Source organism: Tauraco erythrolophus, chromosome 18, assembly GCF_009769465.1.
Source record: "Tauraco erythrolophus isolate bTauEry1 chromosome 18, bTauEry1.pri, whole genome shotgun sequence".
In the NCBI taxonomy this organism is placed as follows: Eukaryota; Metazoa; Chordata; class Aves; order Musophagiformes; family Musophagidae; genus Tauraco; species Tauraco erythrolophus.
Window position 1 is genome coordinate 14,110,646 of NC_141482.1, and position 18,025 is coordinate 14,128,670.

Sequence of the window (18,025 nt, forward strand, 5' to 3'; positions counted from 1 at the left end):
AAAAGCCAGAATTCTGCAGGGATCTCCACTTCATTTGTATTTCCCCTTGGTTTCTCTGTGGCTCTAAGTGATGCAGTACTTGGTGCTGTTTGAAAGCAAGAGGGTGGCATTGCCAGCCGGAAAAACCCCACAAAGCAGAGACTCTTCACCTACCTGAGATGCCTTTCTGAATGCTTTGGATATTTAGCAGGAGCTGCTCCCCCCTCTGGTGAGTCTCTCTCGTGTGCTGCTCAATCCGGTTTGCTTCTCTGTGGGTCATTGTCATCTACAACAAAACCCACCAGTTTAGCTGAAGTATGAGATTATGTTGTATGTGATTCATCAGTGGGAAAGATGTTCCCAAAAGGTACAGAAGGCTTGGGAATGTGCAGCTTTTGAGGTTTTTGAACCATGTCTCCTCCAACAGCCTGCCCTGTGCTGCTCACCTACAATGAATTTAGTGATGGTCTTATTTAGCACCTTCAGAGAAGCACAAGCAATAAATGTAGCTCCAATGTAACAGGCTCTGGATCCTGAAACAGTCCTAAAACCACAGAGGCCAGCACAGTCCTGCACTCTTAACACGGGAAAAGCCCCATAGCCTGGAGCCAGGCCCCTCTGGGTTCTGACCAGGACACAAGAAGAGATGGAGGGCTGCAGCTTGGCTGCTCAGAGCGTAGTGGAGATGTATGTATACACAGAGGCAGTTTGTCCATGCAGCTACCCAGGGACATATGTCATCACACAGAGACTTTTTCCTCTCCCTTACGTTAGGAACAGGCAGTTTATAAACCAAATCTTCCTCAGTTTTTAAGTTCTCTGAAGACACAACTGGTGGTTTTTTAAACAGTATATAGATTACATCTTGAAATAGGTGTTGTACTGAGGCCTCCAAGGACTATTACCAAAAAAAGGGTTGGCTCATTTGCTGGCAGGGCCCAGGCTTTCCCCGTCACAGCATGGATATACCCAGGACAGACCTAGATGTTTATGTTCCTTCCTTGTATGCTCCTTCTACAAATGACATTTTATTGAATTTATTTTTACTGGTTGAAGTTGGAGCCACCTCAAAAGCAAGTAATAAATCAAGAAACAACCATCAATATCACAAGATGTTTAACAGCCTTTCAAGGGAGGAATGCAGGTAGAGTAGCTTGAGCACCTAAGTAAGAGACCCTGACACCCAAGCCTAGGGCTGGCTGGGCAGGAGATCCAGCCTTCCTGAACGAGGCTCCTCCCAGCCTTCAAAGCCCTCAGTTCAGGCAAGAGGAGGGACTCGTGCTCTGGTAAAGGAAAATCAAGAAATACTCTACTTTGTGCTGCAGCGCATTCAGGTCCTGTGTGAGGTCCACGTTCTCATCCTCCAGCTCATCAGTCCTTTGCCTGACCTTGTTCATAGCTCTCTGGTACTCACGGAGCTGGTTCTGGGGAAAAAAGAGATGAAATCAGGCCAAGAGGACAGGCAATATGGGCAGAAAGTGATGTTATAAACCTTCCACGTACAGCGACAGTCGCCATAGTGCTGTTGAGAGCGTGGAGGCGAGCCCAGGCGATGGAGCTGGCGTTGAGGTTGACCAGCTGGCTGCGAATGGAGGGGAAGGACATCTCGATGCTCTGCAGATCCTCCAGCAGAAGCAGGACACAGCTGTCACACACTGCCAGGGGAACAGAGCAGTCAGCAAAGATCCTCTCCCAGGGCTTCCTCCGCCTCTTTCCCCAGGACTGCAGGATACAAACCTTCACACCTCACGCTGTCTGGGCCGTTTGCCACGGGGATCTCATACTTGTGCATGCAGACGTCGCACTGCTTGCCCGTCAGCCCGTTGGAGCAGGTGCACTCCCCAGTGCGTGGGTCGCAGGAGCCCCCTCTGCACTCGCACTCTGTCGAGTTTAATAACAGGGAAATGCCTGTGGCATCGTTTTGTGCTGTTACCACTCCGGAGAGGAGTGGTTTTATTCCAGCTGTGCAATTACATCTCCGCTTATGTACACGCCACTGCCAGGGTTTCCCTTGTGCAACCGAGCAACGTGCACAAGACCTCAGACAGATAGCAGTTATTTTCCACCTTTAACCATTCAACAAGCACACGTGTCACCCATGCCTGTCCCACTGCTTCACATGCAGGACCCAACACCCAGGAAGCAGGACTCACTTGTACAGCCGCTCTCGCTGAAGCCCCAGTAGCCCGGGGCACACTGGTGGCAACGCGAGCCGCTGATGCCAGGCAGGCAGCTGCACTGCCCAGTCTGTGGGTGGCAGCTGCTCCCCACAGCACCGATGTCACAGTCACACCTCCGGCAGCCGGAGCATCCCTCGAAGCCATAGTATCCTTCCTAGGGAAAAAAACAGGACAGTAGGTGCCCTGCTCAGCAAGAGGGCATGTGTGCCTCCCTCCTGGGGCAAACTGAGACAATGTGGAACCCCAGCCTCGCTTTCTAGGAGTGTTTTGACCACTACAAAATCATATTGACATGGCAAAGATGTAGAGCTGCAATAAGAACGCAGACACACCAAAGCACTGCCCTGCAAACCTGCCTTTGTTCTGCAACACCCATGCTGGATGCATACAGGAAAATGTGTTTTTTAGCAATTTCACAAAGGGTACCATGTTACTGCCCAGGCTGCAGCTGCATGCTGCCTCCATTGGTGCTGCCAGATCTTTAATAGGCTTTCGCCATGTAGAGGCAGATCATGCAAATCCAGCCTCAATCACTAGGCTGCCAGCACCGCTCTGAGCACAGGTCTGGGGAAAACATGCCAGGGCTGCCCCTCGTCCTGGTGCCAAGGACAAGCAGCATCCCAGCACGCAGGTGGCCCTTACCTCGCAGTGATCACAGTGCTGGCCTGTCACTCCAGTCTTGCAGAAGCACTGCCCAGTTTGTGGATGGCAGGAGTCAGTCCCGCAGGGTGAACAGTTGCACTCTGCCAGGGAAAAACACACTCAGTCACACACTGAAGAGCCTGCTCAGCCACTCACAAGCTTTATTATCGACAGGGAATCCTACTTCCCCCTTATCTATCACAGTCAGAGCAAAGACACAGCCTCTTGGATTTGCTCCTCCTGATGACTTATTCCCATGACACCTGCCCAGGGCAGACCCCTTTTGTGAGCTGCAATTTGGCTGCTGCTCTCAGAGGGAGATGAGCAGTGCTGGGAGTGAGCTGTGCAAACCCACGCTCCCAAGGGAGCGCCAGCACCACTGCTGCAACAGCTGCTCCGGGCAAGACCATTCCAGCCTGGGTGCGGTTTGGCAGCTTGCATTCGGAGGTGGATTAGAGGTTATGGAGCTGTGATGCTGGAGGGCAGGTTTTTGGAGTTGTTTTTTTTCTTATTGTCATCTCTGGAGGATGTCTGTAACGTGTGCAACCAAGCATGTGACTTGCCGGGGCAACACACAGCCTGGCTAAGGCACTAAACACATCCACAGTCAGTCTGTCCATCTTCCCTCCCCAGTGCTTGTGCCTGCCCCACTCACGTGTGCAGTTCTTGGCTGCCACTGCATCCCCGTAGTAGCCGGGGGCACAGACCTCGCACCGCGCGCCGGCCGTGTGGTGCATGCACCCCGTGCAGGTGCCCGTCAGGGAGTCACAGCTGCTGAACAGCATGTTGGGATCCGTGTTCCCGCTGCAGTCACAGGGCTGGCACGAGCTGCCAATCACCAAGGGATTGCCATAGTATCCTGGGGCACACCTGGAGAAACATGGCAAGTTAAAACAGAGTCAGGGCATCAGGAGGATCCCCGCAGCTCATGCCTGCACCATGCTCGAGTTGTGCAATCGTAACAGTGCAAGGATCCAACACTTGGAACTGCTGCAACCCTCAGGGATCTCAAAGCACTTTGTGTTTTGCCTGATGATACCTCAGAAAGGTGCCCCATCACAGACTGCAAGTTAAGGAAAAGCATAGCTAAGGAATACACCCACGGTAACACAATATATCAGCAGTACAGACAGCAACAGGGAATTTTCAGGCTGAAAAGGATTGAAAGAAATCCTGCCAGAGCTCATCACGCTGGGAGCAGAGCCAACCGTTTCCTCTGCAGTCTTTACTAGGACAACTTTTCTTCTGCCACAGCAGTGGCTGCATGGGACTAGTGTGTCTGAGGCACCCAAAACATGGGTGCCATCACCCTTACCGCTCACAGTTGGGTCCGGCGTAGCCAGGCTTGCAGAGACACTGCGTGTTGGAGCCCTTGTGGACACAACCGATGGCAAAACTGAAACGATAAGGGGTAAACGGGGAGGTGCAGTTACCCGTGACGTGGTGCCGGGGAGCTGATCACTCGATATGTGCTGCCGGGGCCTTGGGTAAGAGGCCATGGACACGGTCTGGGGCCACGGACAAGGCTGGCATTGGGACACCCGCCAGGGCCAAGGCAGTGCCCTAGTGTGGCACAGCATGGTTCCCAGAGGTTAAGCAGGGAGCCCAAACAGGCAATCCCATCCAAAGGTGCTTACTTGTTGGAGGCAACTGAAAGAGGGCATGGACATCCAACACACTGCTGGGGTTCTTCCGCAGAGTGGCTGCCCACGTAGCCATCCTTGCATCGCTCACAGTGGTCTCCCTCCGTGTTGTGCTGGCAGTTCTGCAAGGAAAAGGCAGGCTGTGGGCTCAGCACTGACAGCAAGAAATGGTGGGTTGCACAAAGAATTCCACACCAGATATCTGGATGCTTCAGACCTTCCTTTTTCCCAGAAATGTCTTTCACCCTGTGCTGACCCCGAGTGGGACCACCCCTGCAATGGCATGTACAGCTAATGCTCCAGTTCAGACACGATCCTGCCAGCTCAGTTAGTATGTGAAGAGCTTTTTAATTGCATGCTACAGAACTTACAACTCCAAAATATCCCACTGTTTTATTGTTTACTTACAAGGCATATCCCAGAGCCTGGTAGGCACTGATCTGAGTGGCCATTGCAATGACACGGGATGCATTTTCCCAGAAAGAGCCCCTTGGTGTCCCTGTAGTAACCTGGAGCACATTCCTGAGGAGACAGAAAAAGACGGAGATCTGAAAAACAGCCCACTACATTCAGGCAAAGCAAAGAGATTAATTTAGTTTCCATGACAGAATTCCCACAGGGTTGGTACTGATGGAGAAGAGATTAAAAGCAACGATGACAATTTTTCAGTGCAGTTTCTTCCTGCTCCTCATCAATAGGAGATAACTGGCCAGACAGGAAGACCTATTCTTCTGAGGCACTAAATGCACTTGATTTTGGTCTGCAATACCCGATTTCCCTATCATGCCTCTTCCAAGAGGGCAGATGCAGCTAACACACCCGTCCCAGGGGCACTGTGTTCTGGTGGGAGGAGAGCTGGGAGCAGGCTGGTGTGGGGGAGCCTGGGAGATGCTCCTTCCTCCGGCAAAACCTGAGCTATAATTTCAACTGAAGCCCTCAAGGGTCAGTTTGGAAGCTGGTGCTCTGGCACCACTGCTTTATACAAACATCCAAACCCCACGGCTGCCACCCACACAAAGCATGAGGGGTGGCTGAGACCCAAAACATGACTGTTGGATTCCTCTCTGCCTGAAGCAGCGTCCACTTTCACTCTTACCTGGCAGGAGTCCCCCTGGTAGTTAGCTGGGCAAAAGCACAGCTCCACGTTGCTGGCGTGGATGCCTGTAGCTGTATCTGTTGCCACCTCCAGGACCACACGGCGCAGGGACACGGATGAAGAGAGCTGGGAGAAGAGCGCCCGGATCTGCAGCTGTTCCAGGTTTGCCAGCACCATCATTAGCTCCTCTCTAGACACAGGGTTGTGTGTCTCTGTATGCCTGAAGTTACCCTAGTGGGAGAAGACCTGACATTACTGGCAGAAAAAGAGGCACCTGAACACCCATGCCAGCCTTCTCTTCCCTGCTGCTGGGATGTCTCCCCTTTGCACAGGTAAAACGGCTCTGGCTCTCCACTGCCAGTTCTGCTGCAACAGGCAGCACCTAAAACACTGAGCTCTAAGCAATTGTCCCTTCCATCTACACGCTAGTCTTGTCCTTTCAGTAGAATCTGAGCACTTAACTTGGTACACACTTTTGTGTGCAAACTCACCTCCACCAGCTGTAGCTGGCCTTTGTGTACCTCCCCTGGGGATGGGTAGGTGCCTTCCAGAAACATGATGCTCATTTGATTTCCCTGGGAAAAGCAAAGAAGGTGTCAGTCACGACTTCATCCTGCTCACGCATTAGCAGAGGCACGAAAGAATTTCTCGGGCTGCACCTTCAGGATCACGTCCGGTCGAGACTCCATGGGAATGAACACATCACCCCTCCGTGGGTCGGAGTGCAGCTCATAGCGCAGGTGCCCACCATAGGAGGAAACCTAAGGGAGAGACAAACTGCATATGTTGCTGCAAGCCCACACCACTGAGATGAGTCAGAGCTGTCCATGTTCAACCAGAGCGTGAGCAATGCCTGCAAGTCAACGGGCATGCTGCTGGCACACGTGTTGGTGGGGTCAGAGATGTGCATGACTGCTGGTCCCACTGCCACTGCACTCTTACCCGGTCCCCAAGGTAGGAGCTGGGTGCAACCCAGTAGAGTTCCTGGTAGACATCCAAGAGGTTCTTGAGATCAGCATGGAGGAGCTGCTCCCGCAGGCTCAGAGTCGCCGGCACTTCCTGGCGGTCGCTGCTTAACAAGAGCCACCCGTTCATGTCCACAAACTGTGGGGGAAGAGCAACCATAGATCTTCTAGTGGAGCTAGAGTATTCGGGTGCTGATGCTCCAGAAGAGCAAGACCCAGAGTAGCAGAAAGTATGACAACAGCCTTGCAACCCCACAAGCATCCTGATGAAGCCACTGGAAAGCTGAGCACCACCCCAGCCTCCTGTCTGGCACAGTCTCCCCATGCCATGGCTTTCCACCCTGTAAGACCCGAGAGACCAGGAAAAGGGGCTGAAAGTAGGAGACGGGCACCGGGAGACAAAGATAACCCTCCTCACAGTGTATTTTCCAGAGGGGTAGGATTAATGCAGGACAGAGAGCTGAAGGCAGCAGGGAGCCAGGCGGATGGGAACGCAACTGAACTGCAGGCTCTGGTGGCCCCAGCCCCTCTTACCTCAGCTCGGTGCTTCTCAGCGCTGCGGCAGCGATCGGTCGCACCAAAGCAGAAACACTTGGTGCAGCCCTTGGGGTTGTTGGCATCCAAAGAAAACGTCCCCAGGCGGCACTGGTCACACCTTGGGCCCTCCACGTTTTCCTGGAAGACAAGCAAAGCTCAACAGTGTCAGCAGCTTCTTACAAGGCACTGGTGGAGGACAGACAGCTGTACAAAAAATGAAAGCACAGTGATGTGATGCTGAAAGATGATTAAGCAGTCCCTGAACAGGTTTGCTTGCACACCACCCATCAAACATTAAATTCACCTGGAGAAAGCACTTGTGAGCCTTACAAAGGGGCTGGAGCAGGCAGCTCAGCAGCAGTTTGAGCTACTCTGCTGTCATGCAGGAGTAGAAGGAATCAACAGGGCTGACAGCTTTATCTGCAATGGGCTCTGACATGGGGAGGGACCAAGGCAGCCTGTCTCTCCAGTGACAGCTCAAAGAGTAAGCTTTCATGGCCAGGAAAGATGGGGAGAAGGAGTCTTTCAGGGTGCTCTGAACCCACCATGATGTGGGGCAGGCCGGCTGCAGCTCAGGCGCCCTCCTTCTCCAGCCCTGCTCCCTCCCGGCACACCAGACACCCACAGTCCCTGGCACCCAAAGCCGGAGCAGGAGAGCTGAGCCAAGGAGAAAAGCACTGCGTGAAGGCAGCGAAGGACTGACCTTGCAGTGACAGTGCCCCGTGACCGGGTCGCACACGCTTGCTTCGGTGCCAGCCTGGTGGCAGTCGCACCGCCGGCAGTTGGGGTAGTGGTAGTAGCCAGGGGCACAGAGGTCACACTGTCGCCCGATGATGTTGGGCTTGCACCTGGATGGGACGCAAGAGCCGCAGCATTAGGAACCTCTGCCTTATGCTGCTGTGCGCGGAGCGGCCGGGCTTGCAGAGCTTCACCCACACTGGCACTGACACAGCATTGATGAGGGCTTCCCCATCCTGCACATTTCCTCCCTGCAGCCTGCCAACATCGCTCCAACAGGGACCAGGGATGCTGCCAGACGTGTCCAGTGCCACAACAAGGCTCGCTCACCTGCACTGCCCGCTGTCCACGTCACATCCTGGCTCTGTCAGCTCCTGCACGCCGGGCCGGGAGCAATTGCAGTCCTCGCAGCCGATGAGGGGGTGGCAGCCAAAGGTCTGGGGCTCGCAGACGACGCACTCGGGCTTCAGGGTGTGCGGAGGGCAGATGCACTGCCCCGTCACTTCGTCGCACAGACGTGTCCCGCAGTCGCAGGCTGGAAGGGGCAGAAAAGGGACTGTGTTTGGGGAAGCAAGACCCAGGCAGCAAGACCCAGAAAGACCCCAGGAGAGCACGAGGCAACGGATGCAGAGCTCAAGTGCTCTGTGGGCAGCTGGGCTGTTCTCATGCAAGTTGAGCCATTACAGGGCTGGAAAATACAGCCATTACCCAAATTAACCTCAGCCCTATAAGAGGTAAAACAGCAAGTGCTGAGAAAGCAGAGTGGGAGATGGGACAACTCACGTCTACAGTTGGGGAAGCCCCAGTAGCCGGTGGCACAGCGGGAGCACTCTCGCCCGATGACGTTGGACTTGCAGGGACACTGCCCGCCGAAGGGCTCGCACTGGCTGCCCCGTGCCCCTGCCTCGTGGCACCGGCAGGGCTGCGCCCCGTTGTTGTAGAAGAGGGAGAGTGAGATGGCAGAGTCGCGGCAGAACCTCGACGATGTGCTGGGGCTGCAGGGGAAGGCAGGAGGAGTCACCGTGCCGTACACCCCCACAGCCTGCCCACCACCCCAAAATCCAGCAGGATCTCCTGCAGCAGTGGTTACTGAATTAGTGGGAGGGAGAGCCCCATGACACTGGGATCCCCCAAATACCCACAGGTTTGGTCACTAGACAAGGAAAACCTTAACCAGATCCCTCCCCTGCCACACATGAAGGGAATGGGTTTTTGCTCCCTGAGGAGGGTGCAGCCTGTGGACAGCAGAGCAGCCACCCAAAGCCAAGGGTCTCACTTGATGTAGAAGCTGTTGATGCCACAGCTGCTGATGAAATCGTACGACTTGTCCAGGGGTTCCTCCTGCAGGTACTGAGAGCTGTAGCTGTCCTCAGGCACCACAAGAATGTAATCCTGCAAAGCAAGGACAAGATGGGTGAGTCCGGCTCCTTAAGCTGAGCCAGACAGAAGCAGTCCAAGATGAGCTCACTCGAAAGTCCAAATGCACTCTTAACTTCTCATCAGCTCATCACTTGCTGGGACAGAACATGACACACAAAGTTTCCAAGTACTAGAAAAACCAGGGGCAACCTCTCTATTGGGGTCTGCCCATCAGGATCCACATAATCTAATGCTCCACGTAAGGAGCGGCCCAAAGTCACTGGAGTAAAAAAAGGCACAATACCCCAAAAGGGCAGCACTGGTTGTGCTTCAGCACCACAGAGGCAGGCAGTCACCGTCATCTTAAACTTCCAGACATGAAGGCAACTGGGTTCCAATTCTGTCTTTCAGTCACTTATCCAAACTTTGGTCAATCTTCTAGTCGGGTTGCATGAGGATAACAAAGTCTACCTGCTACCATGATGAGACCTGCCTGGACAAACAATGCTATGCAGGTGTAAAATATTGTTGGGGCAGGAATAAGGCTTATTCTGGATTATCACAAGCTACGTATGCAAAGCAACAGCTTCAATTTCTGCCTTGTTTTGGTATCAAAACCACACAGTGAAGGCTAACTGTCATATACAGATAATTGCCTCTGCAAATTCTGCCCTCAATTCTACACCACTAAGGTTGGAGATTGCAGCTTTCTAGGGTAGTTCAGAAACAGTGATGGTGGGAAACATTCCTGCGGTCACATACAGTGACAAAATTCCAAGGATAAACTCCAGCCCTGCTGGAGCCTGGTCCAACATGCCCTGGGAGCTTCCCAGAGAGAGGCTCACCAGCCACAGCTGCTTGCCCTCTGGCACTCGAACAACCACAGTCAGATCATTATCGGTAACATCCAGGATAATCTGGTCCTCAGAAACCACTAAGCTCCGGCATCCGTAGCCATGTGGGCAGAAATTAGCATTGGTCTGACCTGAAAAGAAAACAAATGTATTGGTCCCACACTTCCCTTGCAGTCCCCGTCACACCCTCCCAGTTTGGAAGGGATGAGTCAGTCTCACTTCATCTTTGCCATCTTCAGAGAACCAACAGTTATCCTATGGCATGAAAAACTTCCCAGGGTTTCTTCCTGCCAGCAGCTTTCCCCCGATCCCCACTCCTCTCACCTTGCCAGATGCGCCCACCGTTGATTAACACTTCCACAGGGAAGGTGGGGTGGTTGGGCTGGTAGTAGTGTAGGATGAAAGCGTAGCGTCCCAGGGTCTGGATCCGGCTGTTGAACACAACAGCAGCCTGGCCCAAAACAGGAGAACAAAAAGACAAAAAACCACATCTGACTCCTGCACTCACAGCTGGGTTATTTTTTAATTATTGCACAAATTTGTGCTCTTATTGCACAACTGTGAGGTCTTGAGACTTTTGGTGAATCAGCCCCTCATGTCTCCACACTCCCCCATCTAAAGCCACCTGCAAAGCTTTTCCTGGGAGCCCAGAGAACCAAGCAGGGTTGGATGGAGCTAAGACAGGAGAGTCCATGGGAATTACAGGTTCAGGGACAAGTTTAAAGTCCAGATTAAATTCTGAAAATGTTAATTGCTAAATTGCTAATTGCTAAAGCTACTCAATAGAGACGGAAAACTTCTCCCTGCCCCACGTGTACAGTGTCACAGCACCAGCAAACCAGCCCAAGGCACATCTGTGTCACTACCTGCGGTGGTTGCAGGAGGATGAGCTCTGCAGTGGGGTCCACAGCCGTGGGAGGCCGAGGTGCAGGCTCCACCGGGACCCCAGCTGGAGCCACATGAACAGCCTGAGCCAGGGGGACGTCAGGGGCGATGGGCAGAGACTGGCCCCCCTCCAAAATGATTGACTGAGAAAGCTTCAGGAACCTTGAGGGAACACAGGAGCTGCTGCAAAACAAGGAGAAAACAGGATGTAAAGATCTCTGACAAGGAAAGAGAGAGGCTATGGGGTCCTGGCAAGAGAAGCACGTTCTGTAACACCCGGCAGATTACGAGGCATGTCTGCTGAGGGAGAGCTTTCTACCAGGACCTCTGGGTCTCTGGGACATGGGCTCAGGAGGAAGAACAGGAACCTTGCACAGGCTAATTCCTATGCAAATATTCAAAGCAGTGTCAAAAATTCGGATACAGCAAGTATCTCTTGATCTTGAGATTTCTTTCTACTGTGTCAAGAACTGAATAGTCTTCAAATGTGAGGGAAGTGGGGGAAACAATTGCTTTTGGAAACAGTCACATTCATGCTAAAACCCTGAAGGACCTGAGACTCTTACCTGTTGGATGAGAACGTGCCATGGACGCTGATGCAATGCACCTTTGGCTCGATGAACTCCATGGTGAACTGTGCAGCAGGTATGAGGTACACTTTGTGCTGCCGTGCATGACAGAGAGAGATGCCCAGTTACATGACAGCCTTTGCCACTGGGAGCCTACAGCAGATTTTGTGCCCACCAGTGATCAGGCTGATCTCCTTATCAGACACTTCAGCTACTGCATGGCAGGTCACACCTCTGTTTACTGCTCCTTCTTCATTGGCACAAGCCCTAGTGCATTTAGGAGCTCCACATATTTATGGGATTCTTCTATCCTTAGCTAAGCAACTGTGAATGCCTTCAAGTAAAACAGGAAGAGGCACTGCCACACTGCTGCAGACGTTCCTCTGCAAAAAGCAGCTTCTTCTCCCCATCTTCTCCCAAATCCTAGTCCTATGATCTACTTCCACACCACTGATCACATTCTCCACCTTGGAATGCTCATGACATAGACTAAGATCTAGTATCCAGGCCAAACAGGGCTAGAAAACCCTTCTAAAGGCTAGGTATCGCTCCTGCCTCTCCTTGCAACCAGCCAACAGAGCTGCCCTTGCGGGGAGCCTTACCAGGAAGAAGTCAGCCAGATCAGAGGTGAATCGAATGGTGGCCTCTGAGGTAAGTTCAAAAGTTGCCATGCGGCTCTGGGAATCTACAGCAATCCCTCGGCAAAGGAAACTGTAAGAGAAACACAGATTTTGAAGCCAGCCTTGAGCAAGGTCATGACCCATTTCTTGTCTTGCCACTGTATGTCCTGAAGGTATTATACAAAGTCCCTGTAAATCTTTTGATGCCTTTTCTGGCACGTCATAAGAGTGAAGTTTCTCAAGAACGCCCCAGACATTTGTTTCCTATTGCAAATGCTGCAGTCTGAAGTCAAACTTCTACAGTAAGGGATTGGGCTTGACCTGCACCAACAGCTTCAATAAACCTGCCTGTAGGCCATTCCCTAAAATCAGGGTCCCTACCAATCTACCCAGCTGTAAACAGGAGCAACAGATTATCTCCTGGCAGAGGACTACATTGGCACAGGTATGTATTTCCCAGGGATGGCCAGTCACTAAATCCATGTCCAGCTAGAATGAGTCTGGACATACACAGCTCAGACACACAACGCTGAGGCATTTCTGTTCGTGTGATAAAGCAGATAGAGCTCAACTGGGGCGGGAGGTCTGTCCCTGCCATGTCAGAGGAGGACGGAACCCTTTTTCCTTCTCAGAGATGGCCATACCTGTAGACACACGGGTAGAAGATGAACGTGCCCTGCTGCATGGCTAAGTGCGGTGAGTTCACAGCAATACCCACTGTCTGCAAAGCATTGGTGTTGGCATACTCCACCACCAGCACGTATTTCCCAGGCTGGGCAATAGGCAAGGACAGCTGGACTTCCACCTGGAGGACAGAGAGGTGACTGAGCAGGTGTCTCCTGTCCCACTCCCCAGAGTGAGTGCATGCAGGACGTCTCTGCTACAAAGCAGCCGCCTCTGCAGCTGAGGGGACAAGAGGCCAACTCTTGCCATATACCACACGCGCCCTTGCAAGCCCTCTGCGTGCAAGACCAAGGCACACAACCACACATGCAAGACTTGAAGGGGCAACAGGGGGGTGTACACAGGTGAAAAGCCCTTCTGGTAACCTGCCCAGGTGTATGTAAAGCACCAGATGGTGGGAGCAGAGGGATGAGCGCTGCAGTTCCCATGCAAGGGATGAAAGAGAAGTGCCACTCACATCACTGCCACTGCACGTCGCCATCTGAGGATGGGAGGGGGTGAGCTGCTCTGTGGGACACACTCTGGGTAACCGGTTGTCCAGCCTGCACACCGCATCCACCCCTGAAGCAGCAGGGAAGCCGTCCACAGACAGGTATTTATACAAGAGGCAGCTAAAAACATTAAGAAAAAAATTGCAAAGTATGGTCGTTACATCATGATTGTAAGAGTCAAGAGCACCCATGCAGCCTGATCTCAGCAAGATTTGCAAAAGGTCTTGGTCCAGCATGAAGGCGCCACTGCCCAAAGGAACATCTCTGGTTAGCATGGAGCAAGAGACTGTCTATTATAGGACCCATGATGGCAGTAACAACAGAAACGTGCTTTATCCCAGGGATCATTGTATAGCAGAGGGGACTGGTGTCCAGAGCCCAATCAGCCTTCCTACCAAGATGGACAGAGAGGTCCTGGGCAGGGCAAGCGGGTGCACTGAGATGGTCTAAGCTTTACTAGACTCTGCCCATTCATTTTAAAGAGTGCAGCAAGAGTTAACTCATTGTTGCCGTTTTCCAGGACTATTGACCGATGTACAGTCTGGCACTGGGAACCCAGCCTAGCAGAGGAGAGGGCTAAGGTCTTACTGGGTGAGTTGGCCCGCCAGGGTCCATGAGACCATAGACTGTCTGTGCCATGGATGAGATGTATGCGTTGGTTTTCTAGGACAGCACAGGTTCAGTGGGCTTTATCAACCACGGCAAAGTCCTCCAGTAAGCAGTTCTATTACATCCAGACCCTCACAGAGTGTGGACTGTATATATTTCTTAATGCCAGGCCAAGAGGAGCTGAGTAGGTCCCATACAACACAAAGATGTGGAGATCCTTACTTCTGGGTGGCTTGTTCTGGGGCTGGCTGGTAGGTACATGGCTCTGTAACCTTTAGCTGCAGTATTGGAGCTTCATAGTACGAGCTGGGTAGCAAAACCAAATAGTCCTAGGAGGAGAGATGGGAGAGTTGGTTATGTTTGGGACACTTGCCCCTTGGGAGCTGCTGAAGCCCCCTGTGATGGATGGAGCATGGGGGCTGGTCCTTACCAGCAGCACACCCTCTGCTTCAACAACCAGAGACCAGGTGTTGGGGTTGAGTACGAAGGGCTCCCCAAAGCTGTTCTGGGGGACAGTGACAAAGGCTGGCTCCGTGCTGGGTGCAAAGACAATCTGCTTGGTCTGTTCTGTACCTGGAGAGGGAGGGATGAGAGGCTGTGAAGAGACTGGGATGGAAAACCTGGGGCTGCAAACAGGAGGCTATTCTCAGTGAAGCGGCTCCGTAATGCAGCAGGAAGTTCCAGGCTCCTGCTCTCTCAGTGCTGCCAAAGCAGGTACACCACAATCCCACACCGTCCCGTAACAGGGACATCCACTCTGAGTCTGCTCAGTAGCTTAATGGGAGATAAAAAAAAAAATCACTGTAATCCTTAATGCTAATCCACAGCTCTCACAGTGTGCTCTGCATCCCTGGACTGCAAAGCACAGAGCGTTGCACACCAAGGAGCGTTTTGCCAGCTAGAGAAGGAAGGAACTCATCTGTGAAGAATTTATTCTGAGACAAACAAAAACAATTGCCCAGATATGTTCTGACCCCAGCTCCACAGGCGAGATACCTGTCTTCTGGCAAACCCTCAGACCCCTAAGCTGTGCTCCTCTCTTTCTTGCCAGCCACAGACTCTGCATCCGAGATTCAGATATTAATTTTTACTGATGGGACAGAGTAGGTTTAAGGCCTGATCCTGCTGCTGTTGAGCAGCTCCTTGGCCCAGCTGACACAGCCCCGTAACTTCTGAATTCATTAACTTTGGATGCAATAACGATACAGCACCTAGAAGCAGACTGTCTGCCTGTCTAGCAGTGTCAGGAGCATTTTGAAGAGCACAGGTGAGAAGGATTCACTGAGTATGGCTGCAGGGCGAGCAGATGACATGAAGAAGGAACTGGGGAACGTGGCACACTGGCTATGCTTGTGTGGTACATGGACATCAAGGCATCACGCAGAGGGCCAGAAGCTAAAGCAAGGGCTTGTGCTACTGCTGGGATGGGTCAGCCCCTTCCCACATGTGCGAGCTCTGCGACACGCCTGAGGCCAAGCCCTCGCTTTCAGATGGGAAGCAGAGGTGAGGATGCAAGGAACGAAGAGATTTCCCCAAACAGGCAATGGGGTAGATTTCTTGACAAGCTGAAGTTTCACATCCCTTTGAGATGATACACAGCTCAAACTGAGACGGCTTCTGTAGGTAGGATGGGAGAAACCGGTCTGCAAATCATATACTCAGAAAAGGCTTCCTTTTTTGCAATTCACATCTTCCAACTTATCTTCTTCCCAGGCTGCTTGTCCTTTACCATGTGAAGCCCATTCCACCCAGGCAGAGTCTGGAGCCCATCTGGCCTATCAAGGAAGCTGCCCTCCCAAATCCCACTGCTGGTCCGTCAGTCTGGCAGCTTGCCTTCAGCGCTAGAAAAATCAAATGTTGCTTCTGAGCAGGGAGGGAAGCACGTTATAACACAAATGAGCTCTGCTGCTGGATAGGAGAGATTAAATACTTCCTGACCTTTGATGGAATCCTAAAGCATGAGCATGGCTCATGCTCCTCTTGTCTTTCTGCTGCATAATACGACTGGCCTTAAAAATAAAGTTATTTTTCCCCTCAAAAAAAAGTAGAAAATAATATCTTGGCATTTCAAACCTTGCATACAACACCAAAGGCAAAACATCTTCTATATCAATTCAAGACAGAGGAGAGAACTTCACACACTGATATATTACGCAGCTGGTGTCGACAGCCTAATGCGTATGTGCGTATACGGTCTGGGGGAAGAGCTTCGGCAGGACGATGTGGCTGTAGCATCAGAAGGGGTAAAATCAATCAGCCAACCACTCACTAGGGCACTTGCATGGCCTCAGGTCTGCCGCCATGCAATCTTGATCATATCGATTCCCAGAATATTTGTTGTCCAGGTCTCTAGACTTGTTCAGCCACCTGTTGGTGGCTCTTCTTCTTCTCCAGCAGCTCATGGCTTGATGAGAAGACATTGCACCAGAGTGTAATGCCTCTATAACATGTGCACTTCCATGCCACTTCCAAACTCCACACCATGTGTGAAGCCAGCAACCTGGTTTGGGAGGAGCGCAAGGCAAGGGCAAGACTGCCACATGAGGGCACCTGTGAAATAAAACCATGTCCAGGTGCCAAAGTTTGGATCCAGTTCCCAGCACTTGGCTCATTCTGGTTTTGTGGAGGCACTGGGGTGATCTTGTCCTGTGCTGGAAAGGCTGTATTGAATCGTACAATAGCCTTATCTCACACCAGCCCGGCTGATAAGAGTCCTCAGTGTGCAGCTCCAGGACTAGGGAGCTTGTTGCTGCTTTTTTAAATAAAAGAGGCTGCAAACTCAAATCGGCCTTTCAAGTGGAAGGGCAGAACTAATGGGTAAAGCCAAATGGAAGTGTCTTCTGGAAAGGATGATGCAGAAGGTTGCCTGGGATGGGGAGGAGGTGGCGATGGTGCAGGGGAGCAGAGCGGTCTGGGATCCTTACCTCTCCTTCGTGGCTGATAAGCTGTAATTTTGCCATACACAGTGGCCCCTCCTGAATTAATATACCTCAGGATGACATGGAACAGATAGAGCTCTGCCTCCTTCACGTCTACAGTGACTCTGATTTTATTCTGCAAAAAGCAAAAAAGCACACGGGGCACACGTCACTGGGGGGGGCAGCTCCTGGCCGCTCACCCGCTCTACGGGAGAGCCTTCCCCGCCTGCCTACCTGCCTGCCTGCCTACCTCTCTTCCCCCTCCCTCGCCATCCCATGGCACGGCTCTGGCCGGCCGCTTGAGACTGGCACACTTGGGATGGGCACACCTGGGACAGGAGAAGGGGTAGAGGAGCAGTGTCGCAGCGTGGGATGCTCTGAGTTAGTCTAGAAGTGAAAAATGCACTTACAGTTGCCACAAACATTAAACTTTCCTTCCTCAACGACCGAGACCCTCCCTTCCACACTGGCGGGCCCCCGGCTGACGTAGCGGAAGACGAGGCGGAAGAGGTCGGGGGAGGTCACATTGAGAGTCACCACTACCTTGGGCTGGTGGGAGAGAGAAAGGGGAGAGAAGCAGAGCACACCTTCAATCACCTCCACCGCCGGCAGCTACCAGCCCAAGCGCAGCCGCTCGGCTCGCTGCTCCCAAAGCAACATGCCGCAGCGCAAGGAGGAGACAAGCACGCCGGCCCTACTGCACAGCCACGGCGCCGGCGTCTGGCGACACCATCCCTTCTGGGGCCAGCCACCGAGGGAGCAACCTGCCTGTGGGAAGGGGGTGGAAAGGCTCTGACCACATCTGGAAGATGCTGTGGCACAGCAGGGTGGTTTGGCTATCCTGGAGTACACGCCACGCCAGAGGAAAGGTTTTAAGGAGTTCTTGCTTTTGGGCTTAGTGTGCTGTAACCAGCCAGCAGGTACCAAACACTGAAGCTCCTGCTCTCGTGTTTACAGGGCTCCGCCCAGATGCCTATAGAGGAGGCTGCAAATTGAGCTGGTGCCTCCTCCTCAGGAACCCGAAAGCTAAGGAGTAGCGGTGCTAGCGGAGCGTGCCACCGATGGGTGCGTCAGCCCCTCTGCCTGCCGGCACACTGTTTGGCAAGACCCCAGCTAAGGAGCAGATTAAGTCCAACCCATTTCAAAGAGATCTAAGCATCTGCTTAAATATTGTCCTGCCTACAGGGCAAAGCTGGGGTCTGCCCAGGGAAGATTCCCAATGAGGGCTCTATGTTCTTCAAAGCTCCAGTTACACA

General features: G+C 52.5%; 1 protein-coding gene across 1 annotated transcript in view; it reads right to left on the bottom strand.

The window, feature by feature from the left end:
* The window catches only part of LAMA5 (laminin subunit alpha 5), a 91,810-nt gene that overhangs the window by 11,105 nt on the left and 62,680 nt on the right, over positions 1-18,025 (bottom strand). Inside the window, 29 exon segments of the mRNA XM_086623119.1 lie at positions 154-265; positions 1,293-1,403; positions 1,483-1,634; positions 1,717-1,860; positions 2,133-2,313; positions 2,802-2,902; positions 3,457-3,671; positions 4,117-4,197; positions 4,439-4,566; positions 4,853-4,966; positions 5,541-5,771; positions 6,032-6,115; positions 6,200-6,301; positions 6,483-6,644; positions 7,040-7,180; positions 7,746-7,890; positions 8,111-8,315; positions 8,564-8,775; positions 9,057-9,172; positions 9,985-10,124; positions 10,318-10,444; positions 10,860-11,061; positions 11,445-11,542; positions 12,050-12,158; positions 12,712-12,872; positions 13,209-13,362; positions 14,074-14,180; positions 14,282-14,424; positions 17,180-17,318. Of these exon segments, the coding sequence (XP_086479245.1) occupies positions 154-265; positions 1,293-1,403; positions 1,483-1,634; positions 1,717-1,860; positions 2,133-2,313; positions 2,802-2,902; positions 3,457-3,671; positions 4,117-4,197; positions 4,439-4,566; positions 4,853-4,966; positions 5,541-5,771; positions 6,032-6,115; positions 6,200-6,301; positions 6,483-6,644; positions 7,040-7,180; positions 7,746-7,890; positions 8,111-8,315; positions 8,564-8,775; positions 9,057-9,172; positions 9,985-10,124; positions 10,318-10,444; positions 10,860-11,061; positions 11,445-11,542; positions 12,050-12,158; positions 12,712-12,872; positions 13,209-13,362; positions 14,074-14,180; positions 14,282-14,424; positions 17,180-17,318 (4,117 nt within the window).